Genomic DNA, 26,513 nt, shown 5'->3' on the forward strand with positions numbered 1-26,513 from the left:
CATGGTAGTGAACAAATGAGCACTAGAACCAGAATCTATAACCCAACTAAAAGTAGAATAAACAATTAAATTGGTTTCAATTATGAGCAAGTCTATACCTTCTGAAGGTGTGTCAGCCTTCTAGTTCTTCAGGCTCTCGAGGTATGAAGGATAGTTTCTCTTCCAGTGGCCGTCGACATTGCAGTGAAACATTTTCCTTTGTCATTAACCTTTTTCTTTTGAACTTCCTCCTTTGGCTTCTTGTCTTTATTCTGCTTCTTAGCAGGCTTCTTTTTCTTCCAAGTAGACTTTCTCTTGGAACTAGAAGTCAACTCAGCAGCAACGACGTTGCCCCTTGAACCTTTCAAGGCTCCCTCAGCAGTTACCAACATATTTATTAGTTCAGTCTTAGTGCAATTAATCTTATTCATGTGGTAGTTTACTATAAACTGTCCAAATGAATCAGGAAGGGATTGAAGGATCAGATCTACTTGTAATTCCTTGTGCATGTTCATACCGAGCTTCTCAAGCTCCTCTAGGTCCTTAATCATAGTCAGACCGTGATCATGGACAGACTGCCCCTCGCGCATCTTTGCTTTGAAGAGCCTCTTGGACACTTCAAAATGAGCTGTGCGACTCTGCTCACCATACAACTCTTGTAGGTGTGCTAGTATGTCCCTAGCAGTCTTCATATTCTCATGCTGGCATTGGAGTTCTTTGGACATGGATGCCATCACATAGCATTTGACTCTAATGTCATCATCCAACCACTTTTGATGCATCTCACGCTGAACATCAGTAGCACGTGTTGGTAGTGTGGGGATATCTGAATTGAGTATGTAGCCTATTTTCTCATAGTTCAAAACAATTTTGAAGTTTCTTAGCCAGTCCTTGTAATTGGTTCCAGTCATTCGGTTGGTCTCAAGAATACGGGTCAAAGGGTTTGAGGCTGACATTATGATCTGCAGAGAGTAAAGATTCTAGTTAGACTTTTGTACTTGATCCTTAATCTGTTCTAAGAACTTTTAGAACAAATGTATCCTTCACTATTTTCTCGAATCCCTTACACTCTCCTGGTAAGAAAACGGAAATCCTACGCGACTAGGGTTTCTAGTGGGTACTGCGGTCTCACCAATTTATATGGCACCTCACCTAACAGTTATTGGTGACACATAGATGGATGAGTGTACAACTCTTGTACATGCTTCTCAAGCATGTTGCAGTGCTACTTGGTCTCTAAACCATGAAGACCTCACCTAACAGTTATTGGTCCCATTTCTTAGTTAAGTCAGACCCACCGTATAACCGCAAGAATAAAGTCGTCATTGGGTCCTCACCTAACAGTTATTGGTATCCAACCCCACCTTTACCCTACAACATCTCATGTCTATAGAGAGGTCCAGCCTTCCGATGCAACTTGACCACTGTATCCAGCCGAGACAAATCAACATCAGAAAGACCTTAGCAGCTCTACTACGGTGGAAGACTTTTGGACTTAATATCGGTTAATCAGGTCTTAGTGTTTGCAACTTGAGCTCTTCATAAGAGGTAATCGAACAATTGGCCAGGTAAGCAGGTGGGAGGCTTCCCTTGTTAGAAGTATGCCCTAGAAGCCAATTTGGCTGACGCATTATTTTATTCTAGGACATAATTTTGTACTTGACTATTTATTATTGAATAAATAAAAGGCATCTTTTTCATTCATGTTCTTATGTGTCCATGAATCGTCCAAGAAATTAATAAGATGATGACGCATATTCTCATGAGTTGAGAATTTGAGGCATGTGTCATTGGTGATTAATTCCTGAATTGCTCCTGATCGATGGATCATCACGAGGACGGTGATTGATCCGCTGAGATTAGTGCACATATTGCTTTCTTTGATGGACGAGTCTTGAGTCCACAGTGAAGGGACACTGGAGCAATTGTGCAAGTGCTTGTTAGAGAACAAGGGTACTGAGCATGACCAACACAAGAAGTCACTTGGATGTCTATCCACTCGTCAGTGACTTGCTTGATGTTGCAGTAGTGTGACTGGTCCTTTGACCTGCGATGCTTCGGCTACTCACTGTTAGATGTATGCCCTAGAAGCCAATCTGGCTGACACATTGTTAATTCTAGGGACATAATTTTGTACTTGACTATTTATTATTGAATAAATAAAAGGCATCTTTTCATTCATATTATTTATGTGTCTATGAATCGTCCAAGAAATTAATAAGATGATGATACATATTCTCAAGAGTTGAGAATTTGAGCCATGTATCATTGGTGATTAATTTCTAAATGCTCCTGATCAATGGATCATCACGAGGACGGTGATCGATCCGATCAGTGCACAGATCACTTTCTTTCTGGATGGACGAGACTTGAGTCCATAGTGTAGGGACACTGAAGTGATAGTGCAGGTGCTTGTTAGAGAACAAGGGTACTGAGCGTGACCAAGACAAGAAGTCACTTGGATGTCTATCCACTCGTCAGTGACTTGCTTGATGTTGCAGTAGTGTGACTGGTCCTTTGACCTGCGGTGCTTCGGCTACTCACAGTGAGGTTATTGTAGTTTGACTGCACACATACATGGTCTCTAGCCATATGGGTCCATGCAGTGTAGATTGGCTGCAGTAGGTTCACTGTAGGAGTAGGGTATGCACCTACAAGGAATCTATCGACCTTGATAGAAGAGGAGTGATCCTATGTGATTTGTTAGACTGAGTTCTAAGACCTTGGCCAGGGCAGTAATATAAAGTGGAGAAAGAGTTTTCCACTATCGAACTCGAGTCGAATAAATCTTGACATATGACAGACGATGGGGTTTGACGAGTTGTCCATGACCTCCGTCCTGTAGGGATCCACGATAGTAGGACTGTATCACACGTTAACTGCACCTAGAGGTTCATCATTCTATTCTGCTGGGTAGCCACTACATGCTGCTAGGTGTCACTGGTGGATGGTGGGACTTACAGGGATTATCTCGATGATCGATAAACCCTAATGAGTTGAGTTGGAATCGTTCCAACCCATTGAAAGGAGTTTTCAATGATATAGTGATAGAGATCACAATATATCTCACTACCAGTCAGAATAGAACCTATGGGGTCACACACACTAGAAGTATTGACCGATCCGATGGTTGAAAGTGATTATGAATCACGAGTAATCAATCGATTGATAAGAAGTTGAAGAAGGAAAGGGAATTAATTAATTGGACTTGAAACAAGAGTCCTACTTCGAGTAGGATTCCTAGGGACCTAATTGGATTAGGAATGGGAATCCTAGTTGGAGTAGGACTGGGATTCCTACTTGGAATAGGATTCCTGCAATCCTAATGAGATTAGGAGTTTTGAATCGAAATTGGATTCCTACTTGGAGTAGGATTCCTAGAGTCCTAATCGGATTAGGACTTCGGATTCAAATAGAGTCCTAATTGGATTAGGACTAAAATTAAATATGTCCTAATTTGGATTAGGGTTTCTTAAGTCACAATTAATTATTAATCTAATGAATCAATAAGACTCCTAATTGGATTAGGATTGAAGAGTTCAATTGAGTCAAAATTGATTTAAGTTCTAATTGGATTACGACTTACCTAGATTGGATCCTAATTGGTTCACCCTTGGGCTAAGCCTAATTGGATTAGGGCTTGACCACATTAGGGCATTTCAAACCCTACTTAATGTGGATTAGGGTTTACCATGGGGAGGGGAATATGCCCCTCCCTTTTCCATGTGGAGAAGGGAGAAGAGAAGGGGGCCGGCGCCCCCTCTTAGGAAAGACATCAAGAGCTCCTAAATGTTAGGAGCTCCACATGTCTATAAAAAGGGACTTGTGGGCGGCACCTAGGGCATAGAAGAAGTCCTCTTCCTCCTTGCCGTACGCCTCCCTCTCCTCTCCTCTTGGTTCAGCCGCAAGCAAGGAAGATAAAAGCCAAAGGTGTTGGCGGCATCCTCTTCCTCCCTTCTTCCTTCCAACGCAAGGAAAAGAAAGAAGGCTGCGTGGGGATTCTTCTTCTTCCTCTTCTTCATCCTTCTTCTTCCTCCTCTCAAGTGCATTCAAGAGTTGAAAGAAAGAGAGGAGATCAGCCATCAAAAGTCATCTCTGCAAGGGAGCTAGCACCCCGGTGAGATAGAGAGCTTGGATCGGTTCGTGCTTCGTGTGGATACCCGTAGAGGCCGGGCACTTGAACGGCTTCAAGCGAACCTTCATCCTAGACCACGAACTTCAGTTTGCGGTGATCATCTACCCGCACAAGGTGAAGATCTGATCTTCTAATGTATTTAAAAGTTTTTAATTCTTATCTAACTACGAACGGTTCATGAAACAACGTTCATGCGATGAACGTCGATCCCGCTTATGCCGATTCCGCTGCCATCTGAATTTTTTTGAAATATCAGCGGCATAGGCGGGTTCCCAACAGTGGTATCAGATCCTAGGCTTCGTAGATTAAGGTAAGAATTAATTATCTAAAGGCTTATTAGATCTGAAAATTGAATGATCAGGCATGCTGAAAATTTCTGCATGCAGATTTTCAGGGGTGCTGATTTTTTGCATGCTGATTTTTATGTGATAAGATGATGATTCTAATTACATTGTTAATGAGATTACAAAGTTTAGAATCATGATTAGCATAATCAGCAACCTATGTCATGATATAATCAGTTAGTTTTCAGATCTAAAAATTATAATTGTTGCATGTGGTGATGATCATAGGATTCAAACCCTTTTGGTATCAAATGTAATGACCTGCGATGTGATCTGCGATGTCATGTAATTTTTCAGATGCTTGCATGCATCTTATTTGATGTTTTGAGAGGCCTGCGTGCCTCCTAAAAGGAAGATGTAATTTATTTTTATTTTTATTTTATATTTGGTTGTATTTCTGTGATGTGATGTACGTCAACGATCAAGTCGAAGATGATGCATGAGATGAGCGGGGCTCTAAGCGGTTGATGGCGATTGGATCAAGAGTTGGTCAAGGATCGAATCAAGGAGGCTTGGAACCAATTCAAGAGTTGAAGACCAGTTGATCGATTGACGTGCATGTGCTTGTAATACGACCTAACTAGAATCCATGATCATCACCTATTTAAAGTTTAGCTTTAATTATTGCTGCGATTATAACTGCCTGCAATGTGCCGTTTGCATGTGATGTGAATGTGAGTCGGGTAGATAGGTTTACATGTGATGTAGCAAACCCAATTGAGACCTAAATCAAAACCTCCTCAATCAAGTCGAGAGTGAACCGACATGAGCAAGTCATATTAGATTAATTGATTTAATTGGTGTCTAGGAAAGTATGAAAGGTGGTTACTTAATTAGGACCTTACTCTCTGAGTAAGGGGAGCCTCCCACCTGCTTACCTGGCCAATTGTTCGATTACCTCTTATGAAGAGCTCAAGTTGCAAACACTAAGACCTGATTAACCAATATTAAGTCAATAGGTCTTCCACTGTAGTAGAGCTGCTAAGGCCTTTCTGATGTTGATTTGTCTCGGCTGGACACAGTGGTCAAGTTGCATCGGGAGGCTGGACCTCTCTATAGACATGAGATGTTGTAGGGTAAAGGTGGGGTTGGGCACCAATAACTGTTAGGTGAGGACCCAATGACGACTTTATTCCTACGGTTATACGGTGGGTCTGACTTAACTAAGAAATGGGACCAATAACTGTTAGGTGAGGTCTTCATGGCTTAGAGACCAAGTTGCACTGCAACATGCTTGAGAAGCATTGTACAGAGTTATACATTCATCAATCTATGTGTCACCAATAACTGTTAGGTGAGGTGGCATGTAAATTGGTGGGACCGCAGTACCTACTAGAAACCCTAGTCGTGTGGGATTTCCGTTTCCCTACCAGGGGAGTATGAGGGATTCGAGAAAATAGTGGGAGTTACATTTGTTCTAAAAGACCTTAGAACAGATTAGGATCAAGTACAAAAGTCTAACTAGAATCTTTACTCTCTGCAGATACAATGTCAGCTTCAAACCCTTTGACCCGTATTCTTGAGACCAACCGACTGACCGGAACCCAATTACAAGGACTGGCTAAGAAACCTCAAAATTGTTTTGGACTGTGAGAAAATAGGCTACATACTCGATTCAGATATCCCCACACTACCAACACGTCCTACTGATGTTCAGTGTGAGATGCATAAAAAGTGGTTGGATGATGACATTAGAGTAAAATGCTATATGATGGCATCCATGTCAAATGAACTCCAATGCCAACATGAAAATATGAAGACTGCTAGGGACATACTGGCACACCTGCAAGAGTTGTATGGTGAGCAGAGTCGCACAGCTCGTTTTGAAGTGTCTAGAGGCTCTTCAAGACAAGATGCGCGAAGGGCAGTCTGTCCATGATCACGGTCTGACTATGATCAAGGATCTAGAGGAGCTTGAGAAGCTCGGAATGAACATGCACAAGGAATTACAAGTGGATTTGATCCTACAGTCACTTCCTGATTCATTTGGTCAGTTTATAGTAAACTACCACATGAATAAAATTGAATGCACTAAGACTGAACTGATAAACATGTTGGTAACTGCTGAGGGAGCCTTGAAAAGTTCAAGGGGCAATGTCCTTGCTGCTGAGTTGACTTCTGGTTCCAAGAGAAAGTCTACTTGGAAGAAAAAGAAGCCTGCTAAGAAGCAGAAGAAAGACAAGAAGCCAAAGAAGGAAGTTCAAAAGAAAAAGGCTAACGACAAAGGAAAATGTTTCCACTGCAATGTCGACGGCCACTGGAAGAGAAACTGTCCTTCATTACCTCGAGAGCCTGAAGAACAAGAAAGGTGACACACCTTCAGAAGGTATAGACTTGCTTATAATTGAAACTAATCTAACGTTTCTTCTACTTCTAGTTGGGTTATAGATCAGTTCTAGTGCTCATCTATGCACTACCATGCAGGGTCTAAAGAAAAGTAGAAGGCTGGCGGAAGGTGCGGTAACCCTTCGGGTTTGGCAACGGGGCAAAAGTTGCTGCTGTGGCTGTGGGCACCTACCATCTGCGACTACCGTCTGGTTTTAGTTTATTACTTAGAGACTGCTATTATGTACCTGCTGCTAGCAGAAATTGATTTCTGTTTCATGTCAAGCACAGGAAGGTCATGTTTTTACATTTGACAAAGACTGCTGTTCTATTTATTTCAGAAATAAAATAGTTGCACGTGGTTTTATGATTGACAGTCTCTATCATTTATATATGGATGTATCTGTGAATGTTACCGAGCAAGAAGTGAGTGCCAAAGGATCCAAAAGATCCAGAGATGAGATAAACCAAAAATATTTGTGGCCACCTCAGACTTGGCCATATTGGAGAGGATAGGATGAACAAAATGGATAAAGATGGGCTTCTCGGCTCATTGACTTCGAGTCATATCCAGTTTGCGAGTCCTGTCTTCAAGAAAAAATGGCTAGATTGCCCTTTGTAGGACATGGGGAGAGGACCACTGAAATCTTACCCTAGTACATACAGATGTATGTGGCCCATTCGATGTGCTAGCCAGGGGACGTTATTCGTACTTCATTACCCTTTACCGATGATTATTCACGGATATGGGTATGTGTATCTTATGAGACACAAGTCTGAATCTTTTGGAAAAGTTCAAAGAGTTCAAGAATGAAGTAGAAAAACAAACTGGAAAAACCTCTTAAGGCTCTTTCGATCAGGATCGAGGAGGGAGAATACCTTAGTGGGGGAATTCGGAGAGACTAATCTCAAGGGAAAACTGGCAATAGTCTCACAGTGGACACCCTCCGGGTACACCTCCAACTCAACGGGGGTGTCAGAGAGGAGGAATCAGGACCCTAGTTGGGGATATGGTCCAGGTCCATCGATGAGCCTTCCACTGATTTACCTATGTTTCCTTTGGGGGAGATGCCTTACTCCACAGCGATTTATTTATTGGAATAGGAGTGTTAGATGTATGGCCCTAGAAGCCAATCTGGCTGACACATTGTTTAATTCTAGGGACATAATTTTGTACTTGACTATTTATTATTGAATAAATAAAAGGCATCTTTTCATTCATATTATTTATGTGTCTATGAATCGTCCAAGAAATTAATAAGATGATGATACATATTCTCAAGAGTTGAGAATTTGAGCCATGTATCATTGGTGATTAATTTCTAAATGCTCCTGATCAATGGATCATCACGAGGACGGTGATCGATCCGATCAGTGCACAGATCACTTTCTTCTGGATGGACGAGACTTGAGTCCACAGTGTAGGGACACTGAAGTGATAGTGCAGGTGCTTGTTAGAGAACAAGGGTACTGAGCGTGACCAAGACAAGAAGTCACTTGGATGTCTATCCACTCGTCAGTGACTTGCTTGATGTTGCAGTAGTGTGACTGGTCCTTTGACCTGCGGTGCTTCGGCTACTCACAGTGAGGTTATTGTAGTTTGACTGCACACATACATGGTCTCTAGCCATATGGGTCCATGCAGTGTAGATTGGCTGCAGTAGGTTCACTGTAGGAGTAGGGTATGCACCTACAAGGAATCTATCGACCTTGATAGAAGAGGAGTGATCCTATGTGATTTGTTAGACTGAGTTCTAAGACCTTGGCCAGGGCAGTAATATAAAGTGGAGAAAGAGTTTTCCACTATCGAACTCGAGTCGAATAAATCTTGACATATGACAGACGATGGAGTTTGACGAGTTGTCCATGACCTCCGTCCTGTAGGGATCCCACGATAGTAGGACTGTATCACACGTTAACTGCACCTAGAGGTTCATCATTCTATTCTGCTGGGTAGCCACTACATGCTGCTAGGTGTCACTGGTGGATGGTGGGACTCACAGGGATTATCTCGATGATCGATAAACCCTAATGAGTTGAGTTGGAATCGTTCCAACCCATTGAAAGGAGTTTTCAATGATATAGTGATAGAGATCACAATATATCTCACTACCAGTCAGAATAGAACCTATGGGGTCACACACATTAGAAGTATTGACCGATCCGATGGTTGAAAGTGATTATGAATCACGAGTAATCAATTCGATTGATAAGAAGTTGAAGAAGGAAGGGAATTAATTAATTGGACTTGAAACAAGAGTCCTACTTCGAGTAGGATTCCTAGAGTCCTAATTGGATTAGGACTGGGAATCCTAGTTGGAGTAGGACTGGGATTCCTACTTGGAATAGGATTCCTGCAATCCTAATGAGATTAGGAGTTTTGAATCGAAATTGGATTCCTACTTGGAGTAGGATTCCTAGAGTCCTAATCGGATTAGGACTTCAGATTCAAATAGAGTCCTAATTGGATTAGGACTAAAATTAAATATGTCCTAATTTGGATTAGGTTTCTTAAGTCACAATTAATTATTAATCTAATGAATCAATAAGACTCCTAATTGGATTAGGATTGAAGAGTTCAATTGAGTCAAAATTGATTTAAGTTCTAATTGGATTAGGACTTACCTAGATTGGATCCTAATTGGTTCACCCTTGGGCTAAGCCTAATTGGATTAGGGCTTGACCACATTAGGGCATTTCCAAACCCTACCTTAATGTGGATTAGGGTTTACCATGGGGAGGGGAATATGCCCCTCCCTTTTCATGTGGAGAAGGGAGAAGAGAAGGGGGCCGGCGCCCCCTCTTAGGAAAGACATCAAGAGCTCCTAAATGTTAGGGAGCTCCACATGTCTATAAAAGGGACTTGTGGGCGGCACCTAGGGCATAGAAGAAGTCCTCTTCCTCCTTGCCGTACGCCTCCCTCTCCTCTCCTCTTGGTTCAGCCGCAAGCAAGGAAGATAAAAGCCAAAGGTGTTGGCGGCATCCTCTTCCTCCCTTCTTCCTTCCAACGCAAGGAAAAGAAAGAAGGCTGCGTGGGGATTCTTCTTCTTCCTCTTCTTCATCCTTCTTCTTCCTCCTCTCAAGCACAATCAAGGGTTGATTGAAAGGAGGAAATCAGCCATCAAAAGAAGTCTTTGCAAGGGAGCTAGCACCCGGGGAAGACAAGAGAGCTTTGATCGGATCACTGCTTCGTGTGGGATACCCGTAGAGGCCCGGGCACTTGAACGGCTTCAAGCGAACCTTCATCCTAGACCACGAACTTCAGTTGCGGTGATCATCTACCCGCACAAGGTGAAGATCTGATCTTCCTAATGGATTTAAAAGTTTTTAATTCTTATCTAACTACGAACGGTTCATGAAACAACGTTCATGCGATGAACGTCGATCCCGCTTATGCCGATTCCGCTGCCATCTGAATTTTTTTGAAATATCAGCGGCATGGGCGGGTTCCCAACAGTGGTATCAGAGCCTAGGCTTCGTAGATTAAGGTAAGAATTAATTATCTAAAGGCTTATTAGATCTGAAAATTGAATGATCATGCATGCTGAAAATTTCTGCATGCAGATTTTCAGGGTGCTGATTTTTGCATGCTGATTTTTATGTGATAAGATGATGATTCTAATTGCATTGTTAATGAGATTACAAAGTTTAGAATCATGATTAGCATGATCAGCAACCTATGTCATGATATAATCAGTTAGTTTTCAGATCTGAAAATTATAATTGTTGCATATGGTGATGATCATAGGATTCAAACCCTTTTGGTATCAAATGTAATGACCTGCGATGTGATCTGCGATGTCATGTAATTTTTCAGATGCTTGCATGCATCTTATTTGATGTTTTGAGAGGCCTGCGTGCCTCCTAAAAGGGAGATGTAATTTATTTTTATTTTATTTTATATCTGGTTGTATTTCTGTGATGTGATGTACGTCAACGATCAAGTCGAAGACTAGGCATGAGATGAACAGGGGCTCTAAGCGGTTGATGGCGATTGGATCAAGAGTTGGTCAAGGATCGAATCAAGGAGGCTTGGAACCAATTCAAGAGTTGAAGACCAGTTGATCGATTGACGTGCATGTGCTTGTAATACGACCTAACTAGAATCCATGATCATCACCTATTTAAAGTTTAGCTTTAATTATTGCTGCGATTATAACTGCCTGCAATGTGCCGTTTGCATGTGATGTGAATGTGAGTCGGGTAGATAGGTTTACATGTGATGTAGCAAACCCAATTGAGACCTAAATCAAAACCTCCTCAATCAAGTCGAGAGTGAACCGACATGAGCAAGTCATATTAGATTAATTGATCTAATTGGTGTCTAGGAAAGCATGAAAGGTGGTTACTTAATTAGGACCTTACTCTCTGAGTAAGGGGAGCCTCCCACCTGCTTACCTGGCCAATTGTTCGATTACCTCTTATGAAGAGCTCAAGTTGCAAACACTAAGACCTGATTAACCAATATTAAGTCAATAGGTCTTCCACTGTAGTAGAGCTGCTAAGGCCTTTCTGATGTTGATTTGTCTCGGCTGGACACAGTGGTCAAGTTGCATCGGGGGGCTGGACCTCTCTATAGACATGAGATGTTGTAGGGTAAAGGTGGGGTTGGGCACCAATAACTGTTAGGTGAGGACCCAATGACGACTTTATTCCTACGGTTATACGGTGGGTCTGACTTAACTAAGAAATGGGACCAATAACTGTTAGGTGAGGTCTTCATGGCTTAGAGACCAAGTTGCACTGCAACATGCTTGAGAAGCATTGTACAAGAGTTGTACATTCATCAATCTATGTGTCACCAATAACTATTAGGTGAGGTGGCATGTAGATTGGTGAGACCGCAGTACCTACTAGAAACCCTAGTCGCGTAGGGATTTCCGTTTTCCTACCAGGGGAGTGTGAGGATTCGAGAAAATAGTGGGAGTTACATTTGTTCTAAAAGACCTTAGAACAGATTAGGATCAAGTACAAAAAGTCTAACTAGAATCTTTACTCTCTGCAGATACAATGTCAGCTTCAAACCCTTTGACCCGTATTCTTGAGACCAACCGACTGACCGGAACCAATTACAAGGACTGGCTTAGAAACCTCAAAATTGTTTTGGACTGTGAGAAAATAGGCTACATACTCGATTCAGATATCCCCACACTACCAACACGTCCTACTGATGTTCAGCGTGAGATGCATAAAAAGTGGTTGGATGATGACATTAGAGTAAAATGCTATATGATGGCATCCATGTCAAATGAACTCCAATGCCAGCATGAAAATATGAAGACTGCTAGGGACATACTGGCACACCTGCAAGAGTTGTATGGTGAGCAGAGTCGCACAGCTCGTTTTGAAGTGTCCAAGAGGCTCTTCAAGACAAAGATGCGCGAAGGGCAGTCTGTCCATGATCACGGTCTGACTATGATCAAGGATCTAGAGGAGCTTGAGAAGCTCGGTATGGACATGCACAAGGAATTACAAGTGGATTTGATCCTACAGTCACTTCCTGATTCATTTGGTCAGTTTATAGTAAACTACCACATGAATAAGATTGAATGCACTAAGACTGAACTGATAAACATGTTGGTAACTGCTGAGGGAGCCTTGAAAGGTTCAAGGGGCAATGTCCTTGCTGCTGAGTTGACTTCTGGTTCCAAGAGAAAGTCTACTTGGAAGAAAAAGAAGCCTGCTAAGAAGCAGAAGAAAGACAAGAAGCCAAAGAAGGAAGTTCAAAAGAAAAAGGCTAACGACAAAGAAAAATGTTTCCACTGCAATGTCGACGGCCACTGGAAAGAGAAACTGTCCTTCATACCTCGAGAGCCTGAAGAACAAGAAAGGTGACACACCTTCAGAAGGTATAGACTTGCTCATTATTGAAACTAATCTAACGGTTTCTTCTACTTCTAGTTGGGTTATAGATTCTGGTTCTAGTGCTCATTTGTGCACTACCATGCAGGGTCTAAAGGAAAGTAGAAGGCTGGCGGAAGGTGCGGGTAACCCTTCGGGTTGGCAACGGGGCAAAAGTTGCTGCTGTGGCTGTGGGCACCTACCATCTGCGACTACCGTCTGGATTTAGTTTATTACTTAGAGACTGCTATTATGTACCTGCTGCTAGCAGAAATTTGATTTCTGTTTCATGTCTAGCACAGGAAGGTCATGTTTTTACATTTGACAAAGACTGCTGTTCTATTTATTTCAAGAAATAAAATAGTCGCACGTGGTTTCATGATCGACAGTCTCTATCATTTACATATGGATGTATCTGTGAATGTTACCGAGCAAGAAGTGAGTGCCAAAGGATCCAAAAGATCCAGAGATGAGATAAACCAAAAATATTTGTGGCACCTCAGACTTGGCCATATTGGAGAGGATAGAATGAACAAAATGGATAAAGATGGGCTTCTCGGCTCATTGACTTCCGAGTCATATCCAGTTTGCGAGTCCTGTCTTCAAGGAAAAATGGCTAGATTGCCCTTTGTAGGACATGGGGAGAGGACCACTGAAAATACTTACCCTAGTACATACAGATGTATGTGGCCCATTCGATGTGCTAGCCAGGGGACGTTATTCTTACTTCATTACCTTTACCGATGATTATTCACGGTATGGGTATGTGTATCTTATGAGACACAAGTCTGAATCTTTTGAAAAGTTCAAAGAGTTCAAGAATGAAGTAGAAAAACAAACTGGAAAACCTCTTAAGGCTCTTCGATCAGATCGAGGAGGAGAATACCTTAGTGGGGAATTCCGGGACTATCTCAAGGAAAACGGCATAGTCTCACAATGGACACCTCCGGGTACACCTCAACTCAACGGGGTGTCAGAGAGGAGGAATCGGACCCTATTGGATATGGTCAGGTCCATGATGAGCTTCACTGATTTACCTATGTTCCTTTGGGGAGATGCCTTACTCACAGCGATTTATTTATTGAATAGAGTTCCCTCTAAATCCGTTCCTACCACACCGTATGAGATATGGCATGGTAAGAAACCAAGTCTTGGTCATCTCAAGATTTGGGGATGTCCGGCCCACGTCAAGAGACTACAGGCAGACAAATTAGAGGCTAGGACCATAAGTGCTCGTTTTATAGGATATCCTAAAGAGTCATTAGGATACAATTTTTACGTCTCAGAGGATCACAATGTGTTTGTGAGCCGTCATGCCATCTTCTTGGAAAATCAGTTTATCCTTGATAGAGGCAGTGGGAGGAAAATTGAGCTTGAAGAGAAAGTCTCTGAAAAGCAACGAGTCATGGATCCTATTGAAACCCATTCATACAGAGCCAGTACACGATGTCCCTCGACCACCTCGTAGATCTAGTAGGGTCTCCCATCCTCCCGATAGATACTTAGGTATACTAGAAGAGGATACCGAGGAAATGTTCCTAGTGGGAGATAGGGATCACATACAGGATCCCAAAACCTACAACGAGGCGATATCTGATATCGATTCCGAGAAATGGCTGGAAGCCATGAAGTCAGAGTTAGACTCCATGCATTCCAACCAAGTCTGGACCTTAGTAGACCCACCAGAAGGTATTGTACCTATTGGATGCAAATGGATCTACAAAAGGAAGATAGGTTCGGATGGAGAGGTAGAGACCTATAAGGCAAGGCTTGTGGCGAAAGGGTATAGTCAGCGCGAAGGCATTGACTATCAGGAGACCTTTTCACCTGTAGCCATGCTAAAATCCATCCGAACATTGCTTGCTATTGCAGCATTTCATGATTATGAAATCTGGCAGATGGATGTGAAAACTGCTTTCCTGAATGGATATCTTGATGAAGATATCTATATGGAACAGCCTTTGGGTTTCACTTCCAGTGATGGAGATCACAAGGTCTGCAAGCTGCAAAGGTCCATCTATGGACTAAAGCAAGCATCTCGGAGTTGGAACACTCGTTTCGATGACGCAATCAAAACGTTGATTTCATCAAAAACGAAGAGGAACCGTGTGTTTACAAAAAGGTTAGTGGGAGCGCTGTCGTATTTCTCGTACTGTACGTGGACGACATCCTACTGATAGGGAATGATATTCCCATGCTAACCTCGGTCAAGGTCTGGTTGTCAAAAGAATTCTCCATGAAAGACCTTGGGGAAGCATCCTATATTTTGGGAATAAAGGTCTATAGAGATAGATCTAAAAGGATGCTTGGCCTTTCACAGAAGATGTACATAGAGGAGGTGCTGAAGAGGTTCAGCATGGAAAACTCCAAGAGGGGTCTCTTACCCCTTAGGCATGGAATTCATCTCTCCAAGAAGATGTGCCCCAACACATCTGAAGAGATTCAACGCATGAGCAAGATTCCCTATGCATCGGCAATAGGAAGCCTCATGTATGCCATGCTATGTACACGACCTGATATAGCTCTTGCTGTGAGTGTCACAAGCAGATATCAGTCGAATCCAGGTGAAGAACACTGGACAGCTGTGAAGAATATTCTTAAGTACTTGAGAAGAACTAAAGATTTATTCTTGGTTTTTGGAGGATCATCAGAGTTAAAGGTAGAAGGGTACACAGATTCAGACTTCATGACTGATGTCGATGACAGGAAGTCAACATCTGGATATGTGTTCTTGTGCAATGGTGGTACGGTGAATTGGAAGAGTTCTAAACAACCGATCATTGCTGATTCTACTATGGAAGCTGAATACATCGCCGCCTCTGAAGCTGCTAAGGAAGGCTTCTGGTTCAAGAAATTCATTGCAGAGTTGGACGTGATGACATCAGATGCCATAACACTCTACTGCGATAATAATGGCGCCATAGCCCTTGCTAAGGAGCCAAGGTCTCATCAGAAGTCTAAGCATATAGAGCGGCGCTTCCATCTCATACGCGACTATGTTGAGAAGAAATATGTAGAGGTGCAGAGAGTAGACTCCGCGGATAACGTGGCAGACCCGTTCACTAAGCAGCTAAGTCAGCAAAGACTGAAGCCCACCTTGAGAAGATGGGCTTAGATATATGACTGATTGGCTTTAGTGCAAGTGGGAGATTGTTAGATGTATGCCCTAGAAGCCCAATCTGGCTGACACATTGTTAATTCTAGGGACATAATTTTGTACTTGACTATTTATTATTGAATAAATAAAAGGCATCTTTTCATTCATATTATTTATGTGTCTATGAATCGTCCAAGAAATTAATAAGATGATGATACATATTCTCAAGAGTTGAGAATTTGAGCCATGTATCATTGGTGATTAATTTCTAAATGCTCCTGATCAATGGATCATCACGAGGACGGTGATCGATCCGATCAGTGCACAGATCACTTTCCTTCTGGATGGACGAGACTTGAGTCCACAGTGTAGGGACACTGAAGTGATAGTGCAGGTGCTTGTTAGAGAACAAGGGGTACTGAGCGTGACCAAGACAAGAAGTCACTTGGATGTCTATCCACTCGTCAGTGACTTGCTTGATGTTGCAGTAGTGTGACTGGTCCTTTGACCTGCGGTGCTTCGGCTACTCACAGTGAGGTTATTGTAGTTTGACTGCACACATACATGGTCTCTAGCCATATGGGTCCATGCAGTGTAGATTGGCTGCAGTAGGTTCACTGTAGGAGTAGGGTATGCACCTACAAGGAATCTATCGACCTTGATAGAAGAGGAGTGATCCTATGTGATTTGTTAGACTGAGTTCTAAGACCTTGGCCAGGGCAGTAATATAAAGTGGAGAAAGAGTTTTTCCACTATCGAACTCGAGTCGAATAAATCTTGACATATGACAGACGATGGGGTTTGACGAGTTGTCCATGACCTCCGTCCTGTAGGGATCCACGATAGTAGGACTGTATCACACGTTAACTGCACCTAGAGGTTCATCATTCCATTCTGCTGGGTAGCCACTACATGCTGCTAGGTGTCACTGGTGGATGGTGGGACTCACAGGGATTATCTCGATGATCGATAAACCCTAATGAGTTGAGTTGGAATCGTTCCAACCCATTGAAAGGAGTTTTCAATGATATAGTGATAGAGATCACAATATATCTCACTACCAGTCAGAATAGAACCTATGGGGTCACACACACTAGAAGTATTGACCGATCCGATGGTTGAAAAGTGATTATGAATCACGAGTAATCAATTCGATTGATAAGAAGTTGAAGAAGGAAAGGGAATTAATTAATTGGACTTGAAACAAGAGTCCTACTTCGAGTAGGATTCTAGGATCCTAATTGGATTAGGACTGGGAATCCTAGTTGGAGTAGGACTGGGATTCCTACTTGGAATAGGATTCCTGCAATCCTAATGAGATTAGGAGTTTTGAATCAAAATTGGATTCCTACTTGGAGTAGGATTCCTAGAGTCCTAATCGGATTAGGACTTCGGATTTCAAATAGAGTCCTAATTGGATTAGGAACTAAAATTAAATATGTCCTAATTTGGATTAGGATTTCTTAAGTCACAATTAATTATTAATCTAATGAATCAATAAGACTCCTAATTGGATTAGGATTGAAGAGTTCAATTGAAGTCAAAATTGATTTAAGTTCTAATTGGATTAGGACTTACCTAGATTGGATCCAAATTGGTTCACCCTTGGGCTAAGCCTAATTGGATTAGGGCATGACCACATTAGGGCATTCCAATCCCTACCTAATATGGATTAGGGTTTACCATGAGGAGGGGGATAAGCCCCTCCCCTTTCCACGTGGAGAAGGGAGAAGAGACGGCACCCCCTCTTAGGAAAGACATCAAGAGCTCCTAAATGTTAGGAGCTCCACATGTCTATAAAAAGGGACTTTGTGGGCGGCACCTAGGGCATAGAAGAAGTCCTCTTCCTCCTTGCCGTACGGCCTCCCTCTCCTCTCCTCTTGGTTCAGCCGCAAGCAAGGAAGATAAAAGCCAAGGTGTTGGCGGCATCCTCTTCCTCCCTTCTTCCTTCCAACGCAGGGAAAAGAAAGAAGGCTGTGTGGGGATTCTTCTTCTTCCTCTTCTTCAATCCTTCTTCTTCCTCCTCTCAAGCACAATCAAGGGTTTGATTGAAAGAGAGGAAATCAGCCATCAAAAGTAAGTCTTTGCAAGGGAGCTAGCACCCCCGGGAAGACAAGAGAGCTTTGATCGGATCACTGCTTCGTGTGGATACCCGTAGAGGCCGGACATTTGAACGGCTTCAAGCGAACCTTCATCCTAGACCACGAACTTCAGTTTGCGGTGATCATCTACCCGCACAAGGTGAAGATCTGATCTTCCTAAAGTATTTAAAAGTTTTAATTCTTATTTAACTACGAACGGTTCATGAAACAACGTTCATGCGATGAACGTCGATCCCGCTTATGCCGATTCCGCTGCCATCTGAATTTTTTTGAATTATCAGCGGCATGGGCGGGTTCCCAACATAGAGTTCCCTCTAAATCAGTTCCTACCACACCGTATGAGATATGGCATGGTAAGAAACCAAGTCTTGGTCATCTCAAGATTTTGGGATGTCCGGCCCACGTCAAGAGACTACAGGCAGACAAGTTAGAGGCTAGGATCATAAGTGCTCGTTTTATAGGATATCCTAAGGAGTCATTAGGATACAATTTTTACATCTCAGAGGATCACAATGTGTTTGTGAGCCGTCATGCCATCTTCTTGGAAAATCAGTTTATCCTTGATAGAGGCAGTGAGAGGAAAATTGAGCTTGAAGAGAAAGTCTCTGAAAAGCAACGAGTCATGGATCCTATTGAACCCATTCATACAGAGCCAGTATACGATGTCCCTCGACCACCTCGTAGATCTAGTAGGGTCTCCCATCCTCCCGATAGATACTTAGGTATAATAGAAGAGGATACCGAGGAAATGTTCCTAGTGGGAGATAGGGATCACATACAGGATCCCAAAACCTACAACGAGGCGATATCTGATATCGATTCCGAGAAATGGTTGGAAGCTATAAAGTCAGAGTTAGACTCCATGCATTCCAACCAAGTCTGGACCTTAGTAGACCCACCAGAAGGTATTGTACCTATTGGATGCAAATGGATCTACAAAAGGAAAATAGGTTCGGATGGAAAGGTAGAGACCTATAAGGCAAGGCTTGTGGCGAAAGGGTATAGTCAGCGCGAAGGCATTGACTATCAGGAGACCTTTTCACCTGTAGCCATGCTAAAATCCATCCGAACATTGCTTGCTATTGCAGCATTTCATGATTATGAAATCTGGCAGATGGATGTGAAAACTGCTTTCCTGAATGGATATCTTGATGAAGATATCTATATGGAACAGCCTTTGGGTTTCACTTCCAGTGATGGAGATCACAAGGTCTGCAAGCTGCAAAGGTCCATCTATGGACTAAAGCAAGCGTCTCGGAGTTGGAACACTCGTTTCGATGACGCAATCAAAACGTTTGATTTCATCAAAAACGAAGAGGAACCGTGTGTTTACAAAAAGGTTAGTGGGAGCGCTGTCGTATTTCTCGTACTGTACGTGGACGACATCCTACTGATAGGGAATGATATTCCCATGCTAACCTCGGTCAAGGTCTGGTTGTCAAAAGAATTCTCCATGAAAGACCTTGGGGAAGCATCCTATATTTTGGGAATAAAGGTCTATAGAGATAGATCTAAAAGGATGCTTGGCCTTTCACAGAAGATGTACATAGAGGAGGTGCTGAAGAGGTTCAGCATGGAAAACTCCAAGAGGGGTCTCTTACCCCTTAGGCATGGAATTCATCTCTCCAAGAAGATGTGCCCCAACACATCTGAAGAGATTCAACGCATGAGCAAGATTCCCTATGCATCGGCAATAGGAAGCCTCATGTATGCCATGCTATGTACACGACCTGATATAGCTCTTGCTGTGAGTGTCACAAGCAGATATCAGTCGAATCCAGGTGAAGAACACTGGACAGCGGTGAAGAATATTCTTAAGTACTTGAGAAGAACTAAAGATTTATTCTTGGTCTTTGGGAGAAGATCAGAGTTGAAGGTAGAAGGATGCACACATATTGATGATAGAAAGTCTACATCAGAATATGTGCAATGGTGGTTCAGTAAATTGGAAGAGTTCCAAACAACCGATCATTATAGATTCTACCTTAGAAGCTGAATGTTAAGCCGTATCTAAGGGTGCTATCGAAACCTTCTGGTTAAAAGTTCATTGCAGAGTTAGGTGTAATGTCATTAGATGCCATAACACTCTACTGCGATAATAATGGCGCCATAGCTCTTGCTAAGGAACCAAGGTCTAATCAGAAGTCCAAGCACATAGAGCGGCGCTTCCACCTCATACGCGACTATATTGAGAAGAAATGCATCAGAGTAGACTCCGCGGATAACGTGGCAGACCCGTTCACTAAACAGCTAAGTCAGCAAGAGACTGAAGCCCACCTTGAGAAGATGGGGCTTAGATATATGACTGATTGGCTTTAGTGCAAGTGGGAGATTGTTAGATGTATGCCCTAGAAGCCAATCTGGCTGACACATTATTAATTCTAGGGACATAATTTTATACTTGACTATTTATTATTGAATAAATAAAAGGCATCTTTTCATTCATATTATTTATGTGTCTATGAATCGTCCAAGAAATTAATAAGATGATGATACATATTCTCAAAGAGTTGAGAATTTGAGCCATGTATCACTGGTGATTAATTTCTAAATGCTCCTGATCAATGGATCATCACGAGGACGGTGATCGATCCGATCAGTGCACAGATCACTTTCCTTCTGGATGGACGAGACTTGAGTCCACAGTGTAAGGACACTGAAGTGATAGTGCAGGTGCTTGTTAGAGAACAAGGGTACTGAGCGTGACCAAGACAAGAAGTCACTTGGATGTCTATCCACTCGTCAGTGACTTGCTTGATTTGCAGTAGTGTGACTGGTCCTTTGACCTGCGGTGCTTCGGCTACTCACAGTGAGGTTATTGTAGTTTGACTGCACACATACATGGTCTCTAGCCATATGGGTCCATGCAGTGTAGATTGGCTGCAGTAGGTTCACTGTAGGAGTAGGGTATGCACCTACAAGAAATCTATCGACCTTGATAGAAGAGGAGTGATCCTATGTGATTTGTTAGACTGAGTTCTAAGACCTTGGCCAGGGCAGTAATATAAAGTAGAGAAAGAGTTTTCCACTATCGAACTCGAGTCGAATAAATCTTGACATATGACAGACGATGGGGTTTGACGAGTTGTCCATGACCTCCGTCCTGTAGGGATCCACGATAGTAGGACTGTATCACACGTTAACTGCACCTAGAGGTTCATCATTCCATTCTGCTGGGTAGCCACTACATGCTGCTAGGTGTCACTAGTGGATGGTGGGACTCACAGGAATTATCTCGATGATCGATAAACCCTAATTAGTTGAGTTGGAATCGTTCCAACCCATTGAAAGGAGTTTTCAATGATATAGTGATAGAGATCATAATATATCTCACTACCAGTCAGAATAGAACCTATGGGGTCACACACACTAGAAGTATTGACCGATCCGATGGTTGAAAAGTGATTATGAATCACGAGTAATCAATTCGATTGATAAGAAGTTGAAGAAGGAAAGGGAATTAATTAATTGGACTTGAAACAAGAGTCCTACTTCGAGTAGGATTCCTAGAGTCCTAATTGGATTAGGACTGGGAATCCTAGTTGGAGTAGGACTGGGATTCCTACTTGGAATAGGATTCCTGCAATCCTAATGAGATTAGGAGTTTTGAATCAAAATTGGATTCCTACTTGGAGTAGGATTCCTAGAGTCCTAATCGGATTAGGACTTCGGATTCAAATAAGAGTCCTAATTGGATTAGGACTAAAATTAAATATGTCCTAATTTGGATTAAGATTTCTTAAGTCACAATTAATTATTAATCTAATGAATCAATAAGACTCCTAATTGGATTAGGATTGAAGAGTTCAATTGAGTCAAAATTGATTTAAGTTCTAATTGGATTAGGACTTACGTAGATTGGATCCTAATTGGTTCACCCTTGGGCTAAGCCTAATTGGATTAGGGCTTGACCACATTAGGACATTTCAAACCCTACTTAATGTGGATTAGGGTTTACCATGAGGAGGGGAATATGCCCCTCCCTTTTCCATGTGGAGAAGGGAGAAGAGAAGGGGGCCGGCGCCCCCTCTTAGGAAAGACATCAAGAGCTCCTAAATGTTAGGAGCTCCACATGTCTATAAAAAGGGACTTGTGGGCGGCACCTAGGGCATAGAAGAAGTCCTCTTCCTCCTTGCCGTACGCCTCCCTCTCCTCTCCTCTTGGTTCAGCCGCAAGCAAGGAAGATAAAAGCCAAAGGTGTTGGCGGCATCCTCTTCCTCCCTTCTTCCTTCCAACGCAGGGAAAAGAAAGAAGGCTGCGTGGGGATTCTTCTTCTTCCTCTTCTTCATCCTTCTTCTTCCTCCTCTCAAGTGCATTCAAGAGTTGAAAGAAAGAGAGGAGATCAGCCATCAAAAGCTATCTCTGCAAGGGAGCTAGCACCCCGGTGAGATAGAGAGCTTGGATCGGATCCTGCTTCGTGTGGATACCCGTAGAGGCCGGGCACTTGAACGGCTTCAAGCGAACCTTCATCCTAGACCACGAACTTCAGTTTGCGGTGATCATCTACCCGCACAAGGTGAAGATCTGATCTTCTAATGTATTTAAAAGTTTTTAATTCTTGCCTAACTACGAACGGTTCATGAAACAACGTTCATGCGATGAACGTCGATCTCGCTTATGCCGATTCCGCTGCCATCTGAATTTTTTTGAAATATCAGCGGCATGGGCGGGTTCCCAACAATGATATTAGATTAGAAACTATAATTACTATGTATTTCTGGCGGTACAAACTGTAATAAATTAAAGTTGCAAATGGGTTAGGTTGACCCATGATCCGACCCGAACCGCTTAGACCCGACTCGACCCGTTTTGGAGGACCCATAGGGCCGGGTTAGATTCTAAAATTGGATCTCTTTTATTTTTTGGGTCGGGTCTGGGATTACTGAATTCAGACCCAACCCGACCAATTTAAAATTTGGATTATTTTGGATTTTCAATCCTACAACCCGGCCCACCCCGTCCCGATTCGAATTTGTAAAATCATTTGGGCTTGCGGGGGTGCAAACAAGTTCTAAAACCATGAATGGTTAACCCGACCCGAACCCGAATCGGATCCGAATTTTTTGGATTGTGTCCGGATTATACATGAACCCGATCCGACCTAAATAACTCGTTGAGTCAAAAATTGTAGCAGTGGACCCGACCTGACCCGACTTAATCTTCTATTGGCTTAAGTCTGGGTCTAAAATTAGAACCCAAATAAGGAACCGGATTGGGCTGAATCACTCATGATCCGATCCGACCCATTTACACCCCTAGAATCAATTATGTCAATCTTTAATTTAAATTTTTTATTATTAACTTAAAATTTAGAGAAGCAGATATTCTATATACATATATTATTTACAGAAAAGTCAGAAACTATTTATATCGAAGACCCCAAAGCAGAACTATAGAACAACATTTTCTTTCTTTATTCAACATTGACAGCCGAAATCTCGACCCAAACACCACCAGCATTCTATCCAAATATAACTCTAATCCTTTGAACTGCAATCATAGTTGCCACATTTATTTACTGACATTAAACCAGTTGCCACTTTTATTTACTGACATAAAAACAGCAGCAGCCAAAGCTTCTCAACTTTATGACTGTTCCCTTCATTTCAAGAATTCAATCCGGAGCCCACCCACCTTCACCTTCCCCTTCCCCTTCCTCGGAACCAGCGTAACGAGCACACTATCGTCTGCCTCCGCTCCGAGGTCCTCCAGCAGTTCCGTTATCCCCAGCCGCAGCGCCGTCATCAGCTTCTTCTCCTTCTTGCTGTGCTTGTGCTTGTGTGGCACGTTGACGAAGGCCCCGGCAAACTCACTTGACCCAGGGTCAACCCCGTCCTCAGGCGTGTTAATGTACACATCGAACTTGATGAACACGTCGCGGTCGAACTCGATCCCCTCGACCACCAGGACCTCCTCCTCATCCTCCTTCTCCTTGCTGCTCCTCGACACCTTGGGCCGCCTCACCGTCGCACTCACGGGCGAGTCCAACGTCACCGGGAACGTTGCCTCTGTGATTGCTCGTAGAGATCTCGCACTCTTCTTTGCCGCCATCGTACCCTTGGGAGTGGGTCGAGTTCTCAGCCAAGGGATCTCGACATCTTGGTAGGTGTAGCGGAGCCACTGCGTATCCAGACAATCCTTAATTTTGACTCGAACGATATCAGCATTCTCGTCATAGAAGAGAAAGGAGGTGTTAAGCCAGTCCTTATCGTCAAAGTCCTTGTGCTTCCCGCCGAGCTTCTTCCACACATACCACATGCGATCGACGTTGGAGTGGTAGGCATAGAAGATCGGATCGCGGCTAGCTGAGTACAGAACGCCCATGTCCTCTCCATTTGGCTGGTTCCTGTCACCGGTCCATTCATGGACGGTGCCGTGCGGCACGTTCTCGAATGAGCCTCCCCCGGGATTTGGCTGGTCCCCGGCACGGTAGGGGGATCCCATGAACAGTTGTGCTGTCTTCCCGTTGGCGATGACTTGGCGATACATAATCTTTAAGTTGTGGTCGATTTGCTGAGCCTGGGTGAAAGATGGGTCCTGCCCATTAAAGTCGAGGTCGACGAGATATGGTGGCTGGTGCTTGGCATCACGAAGCTTGTCATAGAGCGACGAAGACGGGTCAGTATAGATCGAAGGCATTCCCATGCCAGCGGGCGCATCCCAGTTCCAGAAGGGAAGAGCGAAGGTCTCGTCACCGATGAGCTTGCCGAGTATTTTCTCATGGAAGTAGAGGTAGAACCGGTGCCAGGGGAAGAAGATCCAGGAATCGTGGACCTGGATCTCGATGTCAGGGAAGCCGATCTGGTCGTAGGAGCCATCACAGTAGGCGCAGTGAACGTTAGCCTGTTGGGTGAAGTTACGTGGGTCGTCGGCCGGCAAGGCTTTCATGAGCTCCACGGCCTTGGCATACTTTGCCAAGTACTTTGAGTCAACTAAGTGCGCGGCTGGGCGGATGCGAAGGGGGTCGGAGCGTGGCGGGAGCTTGAAGTCGATGATTTTGGACGTGAATGGTGGGCAGCAGTCAGTAGGTATTGCGCCGGACGGGAGGTCAGCGGGGCCACATTTGGAGATGTCAGGGGCTTCAATGGGGAGTCCGAGGGCCTTCCGGTTGACGCCAAGACCGGCGGCAGCTCCGTAGAGCCCACCAAGACCGATGAGCATATCACGGCGGTCGAGCTTCCCCGAAGATCCTGTGGCCTCAGAGGTGTGCATGGGTTTCTCGTGTTCATCCCTCGCTTTGCATGAGATTCTGGGATGGAGGTGAGATTTCTTGGAAGAAGGAGGGACCCGAGCCTTTGTCGATGGAAGGAGCATGCAAAGGAGTTAGGGGAGGTGGAGAGGGAGAAGGTAGATGCATTTGGTTTAAGGAGGTTTGCCATTGAGAATTTCTTGTTCTAGTACCTGCAATAACAATGGGTAGTTTGTGATCAATTTATAGCGAGAAACTTTGAGGCACATGTTAGAGTTTAATTCTTTTTGAGGTCTGTAAGGTAATAGAGTTCTAAACGTAGTTTCTGTTTGACTAAAGATGTAATATGGAAAATATATTCAAAAAGATATTGTGATGAAAAGGGCACATAAGCTTGTAGTTTTACACCATTCGCAAGGCGTCGATATCAACCGGAAGCTATGGAAAAGAGAAAACAATAATAAAGTGAAATTTCTTCATTTTTTATTTTGCTAATCAAAAAGTTGTTCTTTTTGTTCCTCGAAGTAATGAGAAGGCCCTTTTTCTATAGGAGGAGCATGCAGAGGTGGAGAGGAAGGTAGATGCATTTGGTTTAGGGAGGCTTGCCATTAATTGTGAATTTCTTGTTCTAGCACGTGCATTGACGAAGAGAAGCTTGCGATGGATTTATAGTGGTGTGTGAAACTTTGAGGCACTTGTTGGAGTTTGATTTTTGTCTTTTTGAGTTCCGTCAGTTTATAGAGTTCTAAACGCAGTTTTGGCTTACTAAAGATGTACGATGAAAACGAGCACATAAGCTTGTAGGCGTCTCTATATTTAAGACAAAGAGACAAAACATTAAAGGGAAAGGTATTGTTTTTTTCTAAAAATGTCAAACATATCGAAATTCGGAGGTTTTCACGCATGTTTGATGTGTAAAATTCTAAAACAATAAAAAACAGAAAAATTATATAAGTTCAATGCCTAATACTCGCCAATATGGTAAAATGAGCTGACTCCCATCACATAAGAGTCGATCCAAAAGGCAAACAAGTCGACCCATAAATGACTGCAGAGGAAAATTCGAGAGTTGTAAATTTTACCATATTGGCGAGTCAATTCATGAAGAACACGAGCCAACTCCAGTCAGATAATAGTCGACCCCAAAATCAAGTGAGTCTATCATTGAACGGCCATAGAGAAAAGACAGAGAGTAGTAAAATTTAGTATGTTAGAGAGTCGAACCTTAAAGATAACAAATTGACCTCTGTCACTGGATGAGTCGACCACTGTCATTGGACGAATCGACTACACAATGGTCGTGGGAGAAAGACAGAGCACAGCAAAAACAACAGCAAGTTTGAGTTGACCCTTGGAAATCATGAATTAACTTCTGAAAATCTTAAATTAATCCTTGAAAATGTCAAGTCGACTCTTCTGCGCCTGACAACAACAACAACTAGTTTTTTATAAATTAGAATGGTCATTTTTATCTTACAACGGCACTTTCGGCCTTTCTAAT

General features: G+C 43.1%; 1 protein-coding gene across 1 annotated transcript; it reads right to left on the reverse strand.

Annotated features, from left to right (window-relative positions):
* Positions 1 to 23,210: 23,210 nt before the first annotated feature.
* On the reverse strand, positions 23,211 to 25,109 carry LOC120109336 (polyphenol oxidase, chloroplastic-like). The gene has a single exon (XM_039123084.1). The coding sequence runs from the start codon at positions 25,033 to 25,035 to the stop codon at positions 23,425 to 23,427; it is 1,611 nt and encodes a 536-aa protein (XP_038979012.1). The 5' UTR covers positions 25,036 to 25,109; the 3' UTR covers positions 23,211 to 23,424.
* Positions 25,110 to 26,513: the final 1,404 nt, after the last annotated feature.

This window comes from Phoenix dactylifera, unplaced genomic scaffold, assembly GCF_009389715.1.
Source record: "Phoenix dactylifera cultivar Barhee BC4 unplaced genomic scaffold, palm_55x_up_171113_PBpolish2nd_filt_p 002053F, whole genome shotgun sequence".
Classification (NCBI taxonomy): Eukaryota; Viridiplantae; Streptophyta; class Magnoliopsida; order Arecales; family Arecaceae; genus Phoenix; species Phoenix dactylifera.

Coding starts and splice junctions, on each gene's coding strand:
- LOC120109336 (XM_039123084.1), bottom strand. CDS start 25,035: ATGCACACCTCTGAGGCCACAGGATCTTCGGGGAAGCTCGACCGCCGT.